At 39.2% G+C, this 12,924-nt stretch overlaps 1 protein-coding gene across 5 annotated transcripts in view; it reads right to left on the bottom strand.

Moving 5' to 3' along the window:
- Positions 1 to 12,924, bottom strand: part of ZNF652 (zinc finger protein 652) — a 65,711-nt gene that overhangs the window by 10,606 nt on the left and 42,181 nt on the right. For all 5 annotated transcript variants that reach the window (XM_055407605.2, XM_055407604.2, XM_055407606.2 and 2 more), the window contains 4 exons: positions 11,320 to 12,482; positions 8,025 to 8,172; positions 6,663 to 6,778; positions 6,051 to 6,195 (listed from right to left, as the gene is read on the bottom strand). In XM_055407605.2, coding sequence (XP_055263580.1) covers positions 6,051 to 6,195; positions 6,663 to 6,778; positions 8,025 to 8,172; positions 11,320 to 12,222 — 1,312 coding nt within the window. In that variant the 5' untranslated portion in view covers positions 12,223 to 12,482. The remainder of the gene's footprint in view (positions 1 to 6,050; positions 6,196 to 6,662; positions 6,779 to 8,024; positions 8,173 to 11,319; positions 12,483 to 12,924) is intronic.

The raw sequence follows: 12,924 nt of genomic DNA, 5'->3' as shown, positions 1-12,924 counted from the left end.
TTTAAAATTCTACAGAATGGCTCCAGACACAAAAACCACAGCACTTTATACCTCAATGCTTTGTGCATTCCTGCACACACAAAGGAATGTTATTTTTCTTACTGTTTTCCTCCACCTTGAGACTTCTAACCCTTTGGCAAACACCTCTTTATCCATATTTCAGTCTTTACTTCTTCTCTCTGCCTTTGAAAATGGACATCTCCTGGTGGCCTCCTTCCATGGAAGCCAGAATGTCCTCACTTCCTGAAGACTGAATTGAACCGTCAGGACAGACCAGTTTTCTCCACTGTTACCAGTACCATCTGCTGAGCGGAATATTCCTTTTACCTTCCTACCGTTCATTACTCAGTCACTGCCACTCTTCACTGTGATTCACGTTCATCTTTCTAGATAAACTCTGTACCCATTTGCTTTCCTTCTTTCTAATCCATTTCCTCCAATAAAAAACTTAAAATTCTGTGTTAAATGGAATTGACCAATTGTGATATATTTATCTAATGGAGAATGTCATTAAAAACAGTATTTTAAAAAGTATAGAGATGTAATTGTTGACATGAAAATCTATAATCTATTATCTGTAGTCTATTAAGTAAAACATGCAAGTTATGAAAATGTATGCATGTGTTATCCGCTTTTAATGAAAAATGCATATAGGAAAATATGGAAAAAAATACAAATGTTACAAGTGATTATCTTTAGATAATGGGTTTATGAGTGATGTTTTATTCTCTTTTTTATGCCTATATGTACTTCCTGTTTTCTAAGATAAACATGATTCATTTGTATAATAAAATGTTTTAAAAGCACACCTATTTGATAACCTATTAATCCCATTGACCCTTTCCTCCTTGACTCTTCAGAGTTAATATTCGTCATTCCTAACAGCCGTATGGAACCAGAGTCAAAGGACCTAATCTTTGATTATTAACCTAACACAGGCAAATACTCTCCATTTCACTAATCACTTCATTGGTTCACTATGCATTTTACTGACTGAAAGCTTATTAAATATAGGGACATGGAACTTTCTGTTATGTGTTCAAACCTGGGTCCAATACTGGGTCTCTCTAATCATCTCTCATTTGTAGTCTTCCAGGCTATAATGATTTGCCACAGATAGATCAAAAACTATTAGAATTGGTCTACCACAAATCCATGTATTCAAATTTTAATGAGTCCTTTCTACTACTTACTAATCTTTTATCCATTTCTTGAGGTCCTACCAAATTTTCCACATTTGCTGTTCGAGACATAAACCCACAATCTCACCTAACTCTAACTCTCATTATTTATTAGGCCCAATCTTTTAACTGTGCTAATGACTGATGATAAAGTTTTCCTGAAACCTCAAGGCAAGATTACAATGGGGCTGAAACAAGGAAAAATAAAAATATAATATTTGAAATCAACCACCTGTACAATGTTCCATTTTAAGGAAATGCTAGTAAGTGGGTGGCTGGAGAAAGTACTAACATCTAAGTCCATCAAGGTAACTGCTGCTGCTGCTAAGTCGCTTCAGTCGTGTCCGACTCCGTGCGACCCCATTGACGGCAGCCCACCAGGCTCCCCCGTCCGAAACACATATATCAACACATCTTATGATGTGACCTGTTACATACAGATAAAGGTAACCTAATTTTAAGAGATAGTATTATAGTGAATCTGAAGAACACACAATATAAATGAAGAGAGAATCTGCAGGGAAGATAAAAAAGAGCAAGAATTTGGCTAGTTAGCTGTCTTCTGCACTGTTCAAAGGAAAAACTGATCTGGCCAATAAACATAACCACTCTAGTCTGCTTATGAATATCCATGAGCCGCATCAGAAATCTGTGTATCTATATATCTGGCCTACCATAAGATTACAGTCCTTCACTTGGATTACTGCAACAGCCATCTAGCTGGTTTCAGCTTATCTACTCTTGCTCCCCACCCTCCAATCCACTCTTCACACTGTGCAGCCAGAGTGAACTTTCAGACAGTGTGTCACACTCTGCTTAAAACCTTTTAAGGACTTCCGACTGTCCTTAGAATAAAGCTCAAACTTTTCTACATGGCTTATCCTGTGAGCCAATACTTGCTTATTGCCCTCAGGTATCATGTCTTATCATATTCCCTGCCTCCTCTCCTCCCCTAATTCATCAAATTCTAGCCAATTTCATTTAGTTGTACTTACTATGCTCTCATCACCAAACCCCTTAGGCCTTGACTGTCTGTCACCCTAACCTGACAATAAGATCTGTGAACCTAGGGACTATTTTAGCCTTCTTCACTACAGTAACCCCATTGAGTAGATTCTTAACATCAATAAATAAATATTAGTTAATTCTAAGACATGTATTCCCCCCCAATATTGACATCTGTGAAACTGATATATACCATAACAATCGATAGCATTTCATTCTTTAATTTGCAGCATTTTCTTAGTGATATATGAACTTAGCTTTGTCATGGAACTGATGACTTCTTGAATTCAATGAAGGTTGGTACTCACCATTAAGATCATTCGATTACCTTCCTTGCCTAAAATTTCCTGTCCCTGACAATCTTGTGATTATAATTTAGCAACTAATATAAATTTTATTTTAGGCAAAGAATATTCTGACCAAAGAACATAAGAGTTTGGAACCACCTATCATTCAGCCTTTTCATTGTAAATTAGCAATTTTATTAATATATCATTAAAACTATTTAGCATACACACACAAAAAGACTATTTAGCGCGCGCGCGCACACACACACACATACACAGACTATATTTAGCACAGATCAATCCCTCTGATCCTGACTGGGTACGCTGACAAATTCTGTAAGTTGAGAACCAGACTCTGGGATGGTGCTTTTTGCCCTCATGATGTCCTGTGAATCCTTCCATTTTATTACTTGCTTCATTAAATTTGTATCAGAATAACTATGTGTTTCTGGAGTCAGATTGCCTTGGAACAAGTTCTTTACTCTCTAAGCCTCATCTGAAAAATGAAGATAATAATAGGTTACTGTGATAAGTTAAAAATTCGAGGAAAGTGCTTAGGACAGTATTTGATACATAGTAAACATTCAATGCATTTTAGTGCTATTACTACTCTTATTATCGTCATTACTATCACTGGACTATAAGCTTTTTGAGGGCAAAAACCAGGCCTTAATTCATTCTGTATCTCTAGGTACTTAGCACTATGCCTGGTACAAGGAGAATCAGCAATTATTCTATGTTGAACTCACCCCATGTCCACACCATCCCAGGAAACCCTGCCTGAGGGCTGGTCGCTTCCCTAGATAAGATCTGCCTCACTTCTGTTTAACTGCAAAGAAATAGCCCAATCAATGTCAGTTCCTGCAATGGCCTTAATCCCCACCAAAACACACTCTACAAGTGGTTCCAACCAGCCATAAGAGTTATCTTTTTTTCTTCTGTAAAAGCTAACCCTTCTCGGGTCCTCTCCAAGGTACTACTGTCATCCTTATTTAATACTGATACCAATGGAACCAGAGGCCTACAGGAGTTGCATAATTCAGGTAAGGTCACACTGCTAGTGAGTGGCAGTGCTTTCCCGGTGTAAGCATTATAAACAATATTAAAAGGCAGATGACAAACCAGGCGGAAGTATTAACCTGCTGTTAAACAAGGTCCAGGGGACATAAATATATACAAAGAGCTATTATATAAAGAGCTACCACAAACAATAAGAAAAAGCCAAACACTGCAATGAAAGGATGAATACAAAAAAGGCATAAGCAATTCAGAAAATATACTGATACCCAACAAGTGTACTGAAAGAAATGTTCCATCTTACTTAGCAATTAAGTACAAATTAACACAAAAAGAAACCATTTTTCACCTATTAATTCAACAATTATTTTATTTACATTGGACAGGGTTAGGAAAATGAGTGTTTTCATGCACAGCTGCTAAGAGTGTATAAGGACAGCCATCTGGCAATACATACCACCAAGTCCTAAAAATACACACATCCCTTTGCCTTAATAATCCCATTTCCAGGAATATATCTAAGTAAATAATTATGGATGTGTTAGCCAGAAAGTTGTTTGTCACAGTACTATTAATAACAGTAGAAAAATTGGAAAAATCTAAATGTGCAATGGGGAACTGGTTAAATAAAATGAAGATAATATCCTTAATAGGACTGTGGTAAAGGTTATATTGATTAAATGAGATAATGTATGCAAAGTGCTTAAGATAGTACTTGGCATATATGTGCATAGTAAATGATGGCTATTATTACAACAAATTTATAAGGACTATTACACAACTATTAAAGTGATATTACTGTTAATGACATACTACAGTAAAATAAAAGTAGATTATAATAGAGCATAAAGACCCAATTTTTGTTTTATTACTATATATATATGAATATATAGTTTTTCACAGTATCTGTATATATATTAAGAAATTACAGAATTTTAAAAATACATATGCTAAAATGTTAACAGTAGTGACCTCTCACTGATAAGATTATAGATCACTGCAATTTTCATATTTTCTAATATACTTTGGTAAGTATATACTATTACTTTTAATGAGAAGAACAAACATTTAAGTGAATATAGGTGGCTATATTCCTTTAGAAGAAATAGGAAATATTCAGGCTGACTGGTCAAAGAAGAATATGTTAAATATATAAAACTTTGTTTTTGTTCAACAAATACATTAATCATGAAATGTACACTTCAGTTTCATACTCTGGATTTAAGGGCCTGAAAAAAGAAAGAAGGACAAAGGAGAAAGAAGAAAGAGGAAGGAACACAGAAGGAGAAGGAGAGGAGAAAGTCCAGGGAGGAAGCAGCACAGGGAGACAGGAAGAGAAGAGGTGAGCACGGAGGCAGAGGCTTGCATGGTGGACGTTCCTTCCAGTCTTGCAACAAACATTAACTGGGCATCTACTATGTGCCAAGCACTGTTTGTGAGTGTGAAACAGCTTCTGCCATCAAAAAGATTTATTTTCTGCTGAATAGTTTCCTGCTGAATTAACAAAAAACTGTGCTCTAAAACTGACTCAGAACTAAGAGTCTATCCAAGAACCACCAGACTTTAAGGGGGGAATCTGTTAAATACTCTGATATATACTGCTATCTGTTTAGGCTGCAAAGTTAGCATTACCTTTTGAAATGTAATTTACTTAAACTTCTCTCATGACTCTTCCTCTAGCTTATTCCTTAAAATCTGAGGTGCTCTGCTCTGAAGGGGAAAGAAGCCCATCAGGCAGGCATTCTTCCTCGGACTTTAAATACAGAAATGGGAACTACAGAGACCCAGACATGAGCAGAATTTCCTCACCACTCGTAAGCAGGCTAAGCAAGATCATCTCTTGTGGTTCTTTCTAGCTCTGCTACCCTGCAGACTAATAAAACCTAAAATTCTGTGATTAGATTTTATTTAAAAGCTTGAAAAATGTTTCATACTGTTCAGTTTGTGCAAAGACATCTAATTCCAGAGCATCAAGATGAGATGGAGATACAATGCCCTAGTGTTTACACTGGGCTATTATTCTAACCAGCTCTCTGAAGGCTGGGTGATCAAATGCTTACAAGACAAATGCTATGAAGCACATACCCCTGAAAACATAAAGCAGTTAAAATATTATTTAACCTCAGTTGATGGTTATGTTTACGAAAAGTAGTGAATTTTGGCAAATCAATTCCAATCAAACTTTAAGACTACTGAGAGGGTATTCTGCTAAAAGCAGTCAATATCCTCCATTTTTTAAAGACCTAGAATCCTTAACTCAGAAAAATAACATATACACAAAATAAGTTTCATATAATTTCAGGAGATCCTGTGCCCCAAATAAAGAGTCCATCACCTTGAAGGAACTCACAGTTAAAAGGCACTAACAATACTTTTTGAAATAAATACACTGATAAAAGCCTAATTTTTCAATATTATATTATTCAATATCAGATTTACGTAAAGCGGCATTTGCACTTGGGATGCAGGCTTGTGGTTTAGAATTTTAAGTAAACAGACTCACAGGTGATCATTAATAAGTGTCCAAGACACATCTGTACCTTTTTCAGGAATTCCTTACCAGTGTGTGTTTTCATGTGCTCATCGAAGTACTGCTTCATGTTGAAGTCCTTGCCACACCACTGGCACATGAACTGTTTGTGCCCGATGTGGATGCTCATGTGGGAGCGGAGCTGGTACTTGTACTGAAACCTTTCGTCACAGTTCTGCATTGGACACAGTGGAGACTTTTGAATGCCAGGCATAGTAGCTTTCCTTGCGCCCACCCTATACAGTCTGAGATTAGGTTTATTTATCATACTCAAAATAGAACCTGCTTGTGTCAACTGTTTGGCTCTGCTGTATTTCCCAACTGAGTTATTAATAAAGGGAAACATAAATAATTATCACTGAAGTATATCCAACTTCTCTGAATTAGTGAGAAAAGTAAAATAATTCATCACGTGTTAGTCCCAACTTTAACCTAATCTAAGAAAGTCAACACTGTGTTAAAAATGACTGCTCTTTACCCAGCAGTGAGCTAACAACACACAGCGCTCAGCATGTGGGTCTGACGGTTCTGCGGAAACGCAGCCTGTGCTACACACAAGGGATGCCTCTCTTCCACTGCTCACCACGTATACACACACAAGCCAGCCCCACACCTGGGCCTGGTGGGCAGCCCGGGCCTTACCTCACATCTGAAGGGCTTCTCTCCAGAGTGCTGCAAGGAGTGCACCTTGAGTGACATACTGCGTTTGAATGACTTTCCACAGGTTTCACAGGTAAATGGCATATCTTTTGTGTGTGCTGCAACACAGAATGCACTTAGACTCAAAATCAGTTCACCAAAAGGCTCAAACTGGAAAAGAGATATGTTCTACTATAAGGACATCTTAATTTACTACACTCTAATCTGTGTGTGTATGTCAAGGTTGTATATTGTCACCTTGGTTATTTAACTTATATGCAGAGTACATCATGAGCAACGCTGGGCTGGAAGAAGCACAAGCTGGAATCAAGATTGCTGGGAGAAATATCAATAACCTCAGATATGCAGATGACACTACCCTTATGGCAGAAAGTGAAGAGGAACTCAAAAGCCTCTTGATGAAAGTGAAAGAGGAGAGTGAAAAGGTTGGCTTGAAGCTCAACATTCAGAAAACAAAGATCATGGCATCTGGTCCCATCACTTCATGGGAAATAGATGGAAAAACAGTGGAAACAGTGTCAGACTTTATTTTTTTGGGCTCCAAAATGATTGCAGCCATGAAATTAAAAGACGCTTGCTCCTTGGAAGGAAAGTTATGATCAACCTTGATAGTGTATTAAAAAGCAGAGACATTACTTTGCCAACCAAGGTCCGTCTAGTCAAGGCAATGGTTTTTCCCGTGGTCATGTATGGATGTGAGAGTTGGACTGTGAAGAAGGCTGATTGCCGAAGAATCGATGCTTTTGAACTGTGGTGTTGGAGAAGACTCTTGAGAGTCCCTTGGACTGCAAGGAGATCCAACCAGTCCATTCTAAGGGAGATCAATCATGGATGTTCATTGGAGGGACTGATGCTAAAGCTGAAACTGCAATACTTTGGCCACCTCATGCGACGAGTTGACTCACTGGAAAAGACTCTGACGCTGGGAAAGGTTGGGGGTGGGAGGAGAAGGGGACGACGGAGAATGAGATGGCTGGATGGCATCACCGACTCTGTGGATATGAGTTTGAGTGAACTCCGGGAGTTGGTGATGGACAGGGAGGCCTGGCGTGCTGTGATTCATGGGGTCGCGGAGAGTCGGACACGACTGAGCGACTGAACTGAACTGAACTGAATCTGTGAGGCTGTAACAGCAAAGTTGAAAGAATAACAATGTTGAAAAGAAACCTGGGTGTGGAAGACTACCATCCAATCTGGTGATGCTTACTGAAGACATGTTGCATTTGGTTTCAACAAGTCAAAACTGATTCAAGTAAGGCAGTTTCTCATATGCTGCCCAATTCGAAGCATAAAACACACCAAAGAACAAGGGAAAATTATAGGTGTTAGAGAAAAGCAACTTACCAACCATATGCTTCCGTACATGAGCCATGGTATAGAATTTCTTCTCACAAATTTCACAGGAAAATTTCTTTTCTGCATATCCATGGACAATCTTGATATGTTCATGAAGGGACCAGAGTTTCTTGAACGATTTATTACAGGAAACACACTGAGCAGGATAAACAGAAATAATCTTTATTTATAGGGGTTTCCAGAAAGCCTCACCTGTGGACCAGCAGCTGAAATTGGCCAAGTTGAATGGGTTGCAGTATCTTAGTTCCCTTGACCAAGGACTGAACCCAAGACACAGCGTAAAAGTGCAGAGTCCTAACCACCGGACTGCCAGGGAAGTCTCATGAAGTGGGTGTGCTTTAGATTTGTGGCACAGACCAGAATCCAAACAAATGCTATTCTTCCATGAAGTCCAGATTTCAAAACCAACATCTTTATGTTACATTTCCTAAGATGAATTTTTTAGAGACACTTTGGGAGTATGAAAACAATGGCAAAAAGACAAAAAGAAATACAAAGTTCCACTAATATCAAAGAATTGACTGCTTTTATCAAATTAGTATTGCACCTTTGAAAAGAACCTTCAAGTTTTGTTTTTTTAAAAATATGGATTACTGTAAGCAGCTGTTTCCTACACATGGGTTACTATGCAGTTAATATGTGTTTACCAGAGAATACAAACTAATTTTAAATTAACATAAAAGCAAGATAAAGCATACGTGTATGGTTACAGATCTACAGAAGAATAACAATATTTTTGTAGCTTAGCAAACATGTTCAGAGTCTTCATTAATATAAACTACTGAGGTTTTACTATATTTTCCTGATTTTCTCTATTAAACATTTCCCTCTGGCAGAATTTAACATAACCCCTCAGCGACTGATATCTTCCCATTTCCTGAGGAGCTCAGATCCAGATCTCACACAGGCATCTGTAGGAGACACAGGCAATCCACCTACTGCCCTGTATTATGCATCATTACTAGTTTAGGATATCATAACATGTATCAAAATAAAATACTTCTGGTTAAAAACAGTACTAGGAAGTTCTAGGTAACCATCAGACTCTGTAATACATAAGGGAAAAAGTTGTTACTTGCTGCAAAATTTAATAAAGATCTCTGAACACACTGTCACTTCAGGAAATGAGGACCAAGAAGAGTTACAGAGCTAAGCCTCTGGCTGGATACTGCTGGAGGAAAGGACAGACAAACCCTATAAGCCATTCATCCTGTAGAGCACAGTTTAATTTTTACTTGTTATTAGGTCATCAGGATTAGAAATGCCAGAAGAGTTCATTCAGCAGAATCCACAAAACTTAAATTATAAATTTAAATGAAATTACGGTGAGGAGCAGTGAATATACAGTCACACAAAAAAAGGATTTATTAAATGTTTTCTTTTCTGCATTTCTTCTTGTTGTTTAGTCGCTAAGTTGTGTCTCACTCTTTGGGACCCCATGGACTGCAGCCTACCAGGCTCCTCTGTCCACGTGATTTCCCAGTCAAGAATACTGGAGTGGGTTGCCATTTCCTTTCTAGAGGATCTTCCTGACCCAGGGATTGAACCCACATCTCCTGCACTGGCAGGCACTGGCATGCGGATTTTTAACCAGCAGAGCTACCAAGAAAGCCCCTTCTGTACTTAATGAAGCAAAGTCAAAAGGAAAAAAAACAAAAAACAACTACACAAAGATCAAGAGACACCTTCTCAGCAATGAATCATTACAGAACTAAGTTTGACCCCTAGGGTGCAGCACAGCATCGCGCTTCCTCTGGCCTGAACTGTTGCAACCAATTGAGAACCAAGTCCCGGCACCAGTAGTTACTGAATGAGAGGCGCCATGATTCAGTCTTACCAAGTATGTCAGAGATCAAGTCACAACTGATAAATCAAAATGCAGTGAACTTTGAGCAAATGTAATTTGTATATATATATTTAAATTTTATTGATTTATTTTTGGCTGGGCTGGGTCTCTGTTGCTGCGTGGGCTTTTCTCTAGTTGTGGAGAGCGGGGGCTACTCTCCAGCTGCAGTCAGTGCTCAGGCTTCTCACTGTGGCGGCTTCTCTTGTTGCAAAGCATGGGCTCTAGGGCACAAGGGTTTCAGTAGTTGCAGCACATGGGCTTAACAGTTGTGACTCTGGGGCTCCAGAGCACAGGCTCAATAGTTGTGGCACACGGAATTAGCTGTGGCATGTGGGATCTTCCTGGATCAGGGATCAAACCCATGTCTTCTGAATTTGTAGGCAGATTCTCTACTACTGAGCCAGTGGGGAAGCCCCTAATTTATATTTTTAAAAAACTCTTTAAAGTAATGATTTCAGTTGTTGATTAAAAACAAGAAAGAAAAATGAAAAATAAGGAACATTCCAAATCAGGAGTACTCCAAGAAACACACTGAAACCAAACGATTTCATCTTCTACAAGAAGTTCAGCTTAAGTATGGTACAAGAAATTTCTATTTTACATATCTTTTGGAGACATTAATAGACTTACCTTTATGAATGAATATTCATATTCATAAATATGCACTTACATGTGCAAACCAACACAGCTCAACATAATGTAGTTCACACAACATGATCTAATTAGCACACCTCTTAACCTATCACAATACAGTCCTTTCAAGACACCAACCTGGTTTGAACACCGTGTTTTGTTACTTTAATACTACACAGTAGCATTATATAAGCCTACCGCCAGGTAGGCAATATTTTCAATCAGCTCAGCCTCCTTTAAAGTTTGCATATTCCCATGAGCTTAGCCTCTTGACAAATTTAGTGCTGTCATCTCTCCACTGGTTTAGAAGCAAACTCACTCCTGGAGATCTTCCATTTCCACCAGTCTGAGTCATTATGGTTTCTGTCCCCAACAGCTGCACTAGAACCTGGCATCCTTTCAAACCTTAAAAAAGGACCTCTCTCTACTCCTGACTTTTACTTGATATCTCCCACCTTGACAGCGAAGACACCAGAATGAACTATATTACATGTCTTACAAGAGTAAATCTCAGTGCCAAGTCGGTGTTGACTTTACCTCCTTGTCAATCACCTATAACAGATTCCCCTTTCCAATGGACCTGGGTTCCCACTAGTCCAGCGTCAGTTAAATTTATGTTTTTGAAAGAAAATGTTAAGCCTGGTTTTGAAAATACCAAAGCAGGGGCTTTAAAAAAAAAAGATAAATTGGTGAAAACTGTCCCTTCAGCCTCTATTGTATTTATTCTCTTGGGCAGATACCAGGTGCGTCTGAAACAGCCAGGTTCTATCCTGGAAAGTTTGCCCTCTTGGTGATAAGACCTACCTGAATATTTTTTTCACAGTCTGTTTGCTGGTGAAGGGACAGCTCACTTTCCAGGACAAACTTCTTGCCACACTTATCACAAATCTGCATGCGCCTATGAGTAACGTTCATGTGCTTCTCCAGGTACCAGCGAGTATTAAACACCCTGGGGCACTTCTCACAGGTCAGAGTCTCTTTCTCTTCACACTTAGCTTTCTGGACTGGTGCTTTGGGCTCCTTTGTGGCCCGCTTCTTACGCTTAGGTGGCTCTACACTCTTCCTACGACCTCTTGTAGCTCTGGGAGCAGGGGAAGTGGCAGCTGCGGCAACAGAGGCAGCTCTCCTCGTTCTCCTCTGGGTCACGCTGACCTTCTCCACTGTCTTCTCCTTTTTCTTCTGCCTCTCATTCTCTCCATAGTCATTGCTGTCATCCGTGGCCTCTTCCTCACTCTCTTCCTCTTCCTCCTCACTGCTTGTCTTAAGAACAGGAGTCTCTTTGGACTGAGAAGAGACACCCTTTTCCCCTTTAGACACATTTAACGTTTGATTATTAAGGTTTACCTCCACTATGATCTGCTCCCTTTTGTAGGAGACCTCCTCCTCCTCCTCCTCTTCTGTGTCATCAGAATTCTCTCGGTCTTCTTTAACACCGTGCACGTCAGACACTGCTCTTGTCTCCCTGAAATACGGCTGCTCCTCTGTTTCATGGAGATGTGGCTTGCTCATCTTGGTGTCCACTAACACAGAATAAGGACTTCCTGATTCCCTTTTGTACACTTTGGTGGACAGGTCGAGTTCTTGGTTGGCACCATGATAAAAGGAAGATGGCACTTGACCACGACGGCTATCTTCTTGTGCCATTCCTGCCACGTGCACAGCACGGTTTTCAACCAGCTCCTGACAAGGACTGGCTGTCTGGCTCATTAGTAAGTGGCCTAATTTATTAAGCAGTTCAGACTATAGAGAATAGGTTTAAAACAGGATAATTATTAAGACTCAAATTTTTTTCCATCCATGAAGAATCACGCAAACAGGGGGAAAAAAGGTATTCCTGGAACCTCCGTGCAATTCTTCCAGTGTGTGGCAGCACCAATGCGTAAGTCAAAGGTTTGGTATTATGGCAAGAGCAGAGCACTAGTGATTTTCCTTTTGCAGAGAGCTGCAAGTGACTTGGAGCATCTTATCTGCAAAGAAAAGCAAAGAGAAAAAAGATTAGATATCTCTTATTTCCTTCTTATAGCATGCACTGACATCATACGACAAACATACCTTAAATGATTAAACTCTTTATATATACAATTCTTTATCCTGCTCAAATGGTCCGGTGTGGGCCATCATTTTGCTGCATTACATGAATTCAACAAACATTTTGTAAGAATGTAAATTCTAAGACAGCAGGAGTCATTATCTGTCCCATTCACTGAGATATCCTTAGAGCTTAGTACACTGACTACCAGCACTTAGCTGGTATTCATTACACACTTAATGATGCTTAGTGAACATCTGTTTTTGCAGAGCAGTCATTATCCTGGACATACTGACATGGCAGAATATATGGTCCATGTCCACAAGGAGTTTACAGTCTAGATACACAATATGTGAGGTCCATGAAATACACAAGAACCT

The sequence above is a fragment of the Moschus berezovskii genome, chromosome 20 (genome assembly GCF_049115385.1).
Source record: "Moschus berezovskii isolate FMDL1 chromosome 20, NW_MosBer_1.0, whole genome shotgun sequence".
Lineage (NCBI taxonomy): Eukaryota > Metazoa > Chordata > Mammalia > Artiodactyla > Moschidae > Moschus > Moschus berezovskii.
This window is presented reverse-complemented; position numbering and strand designations above follow the sequence as displayed.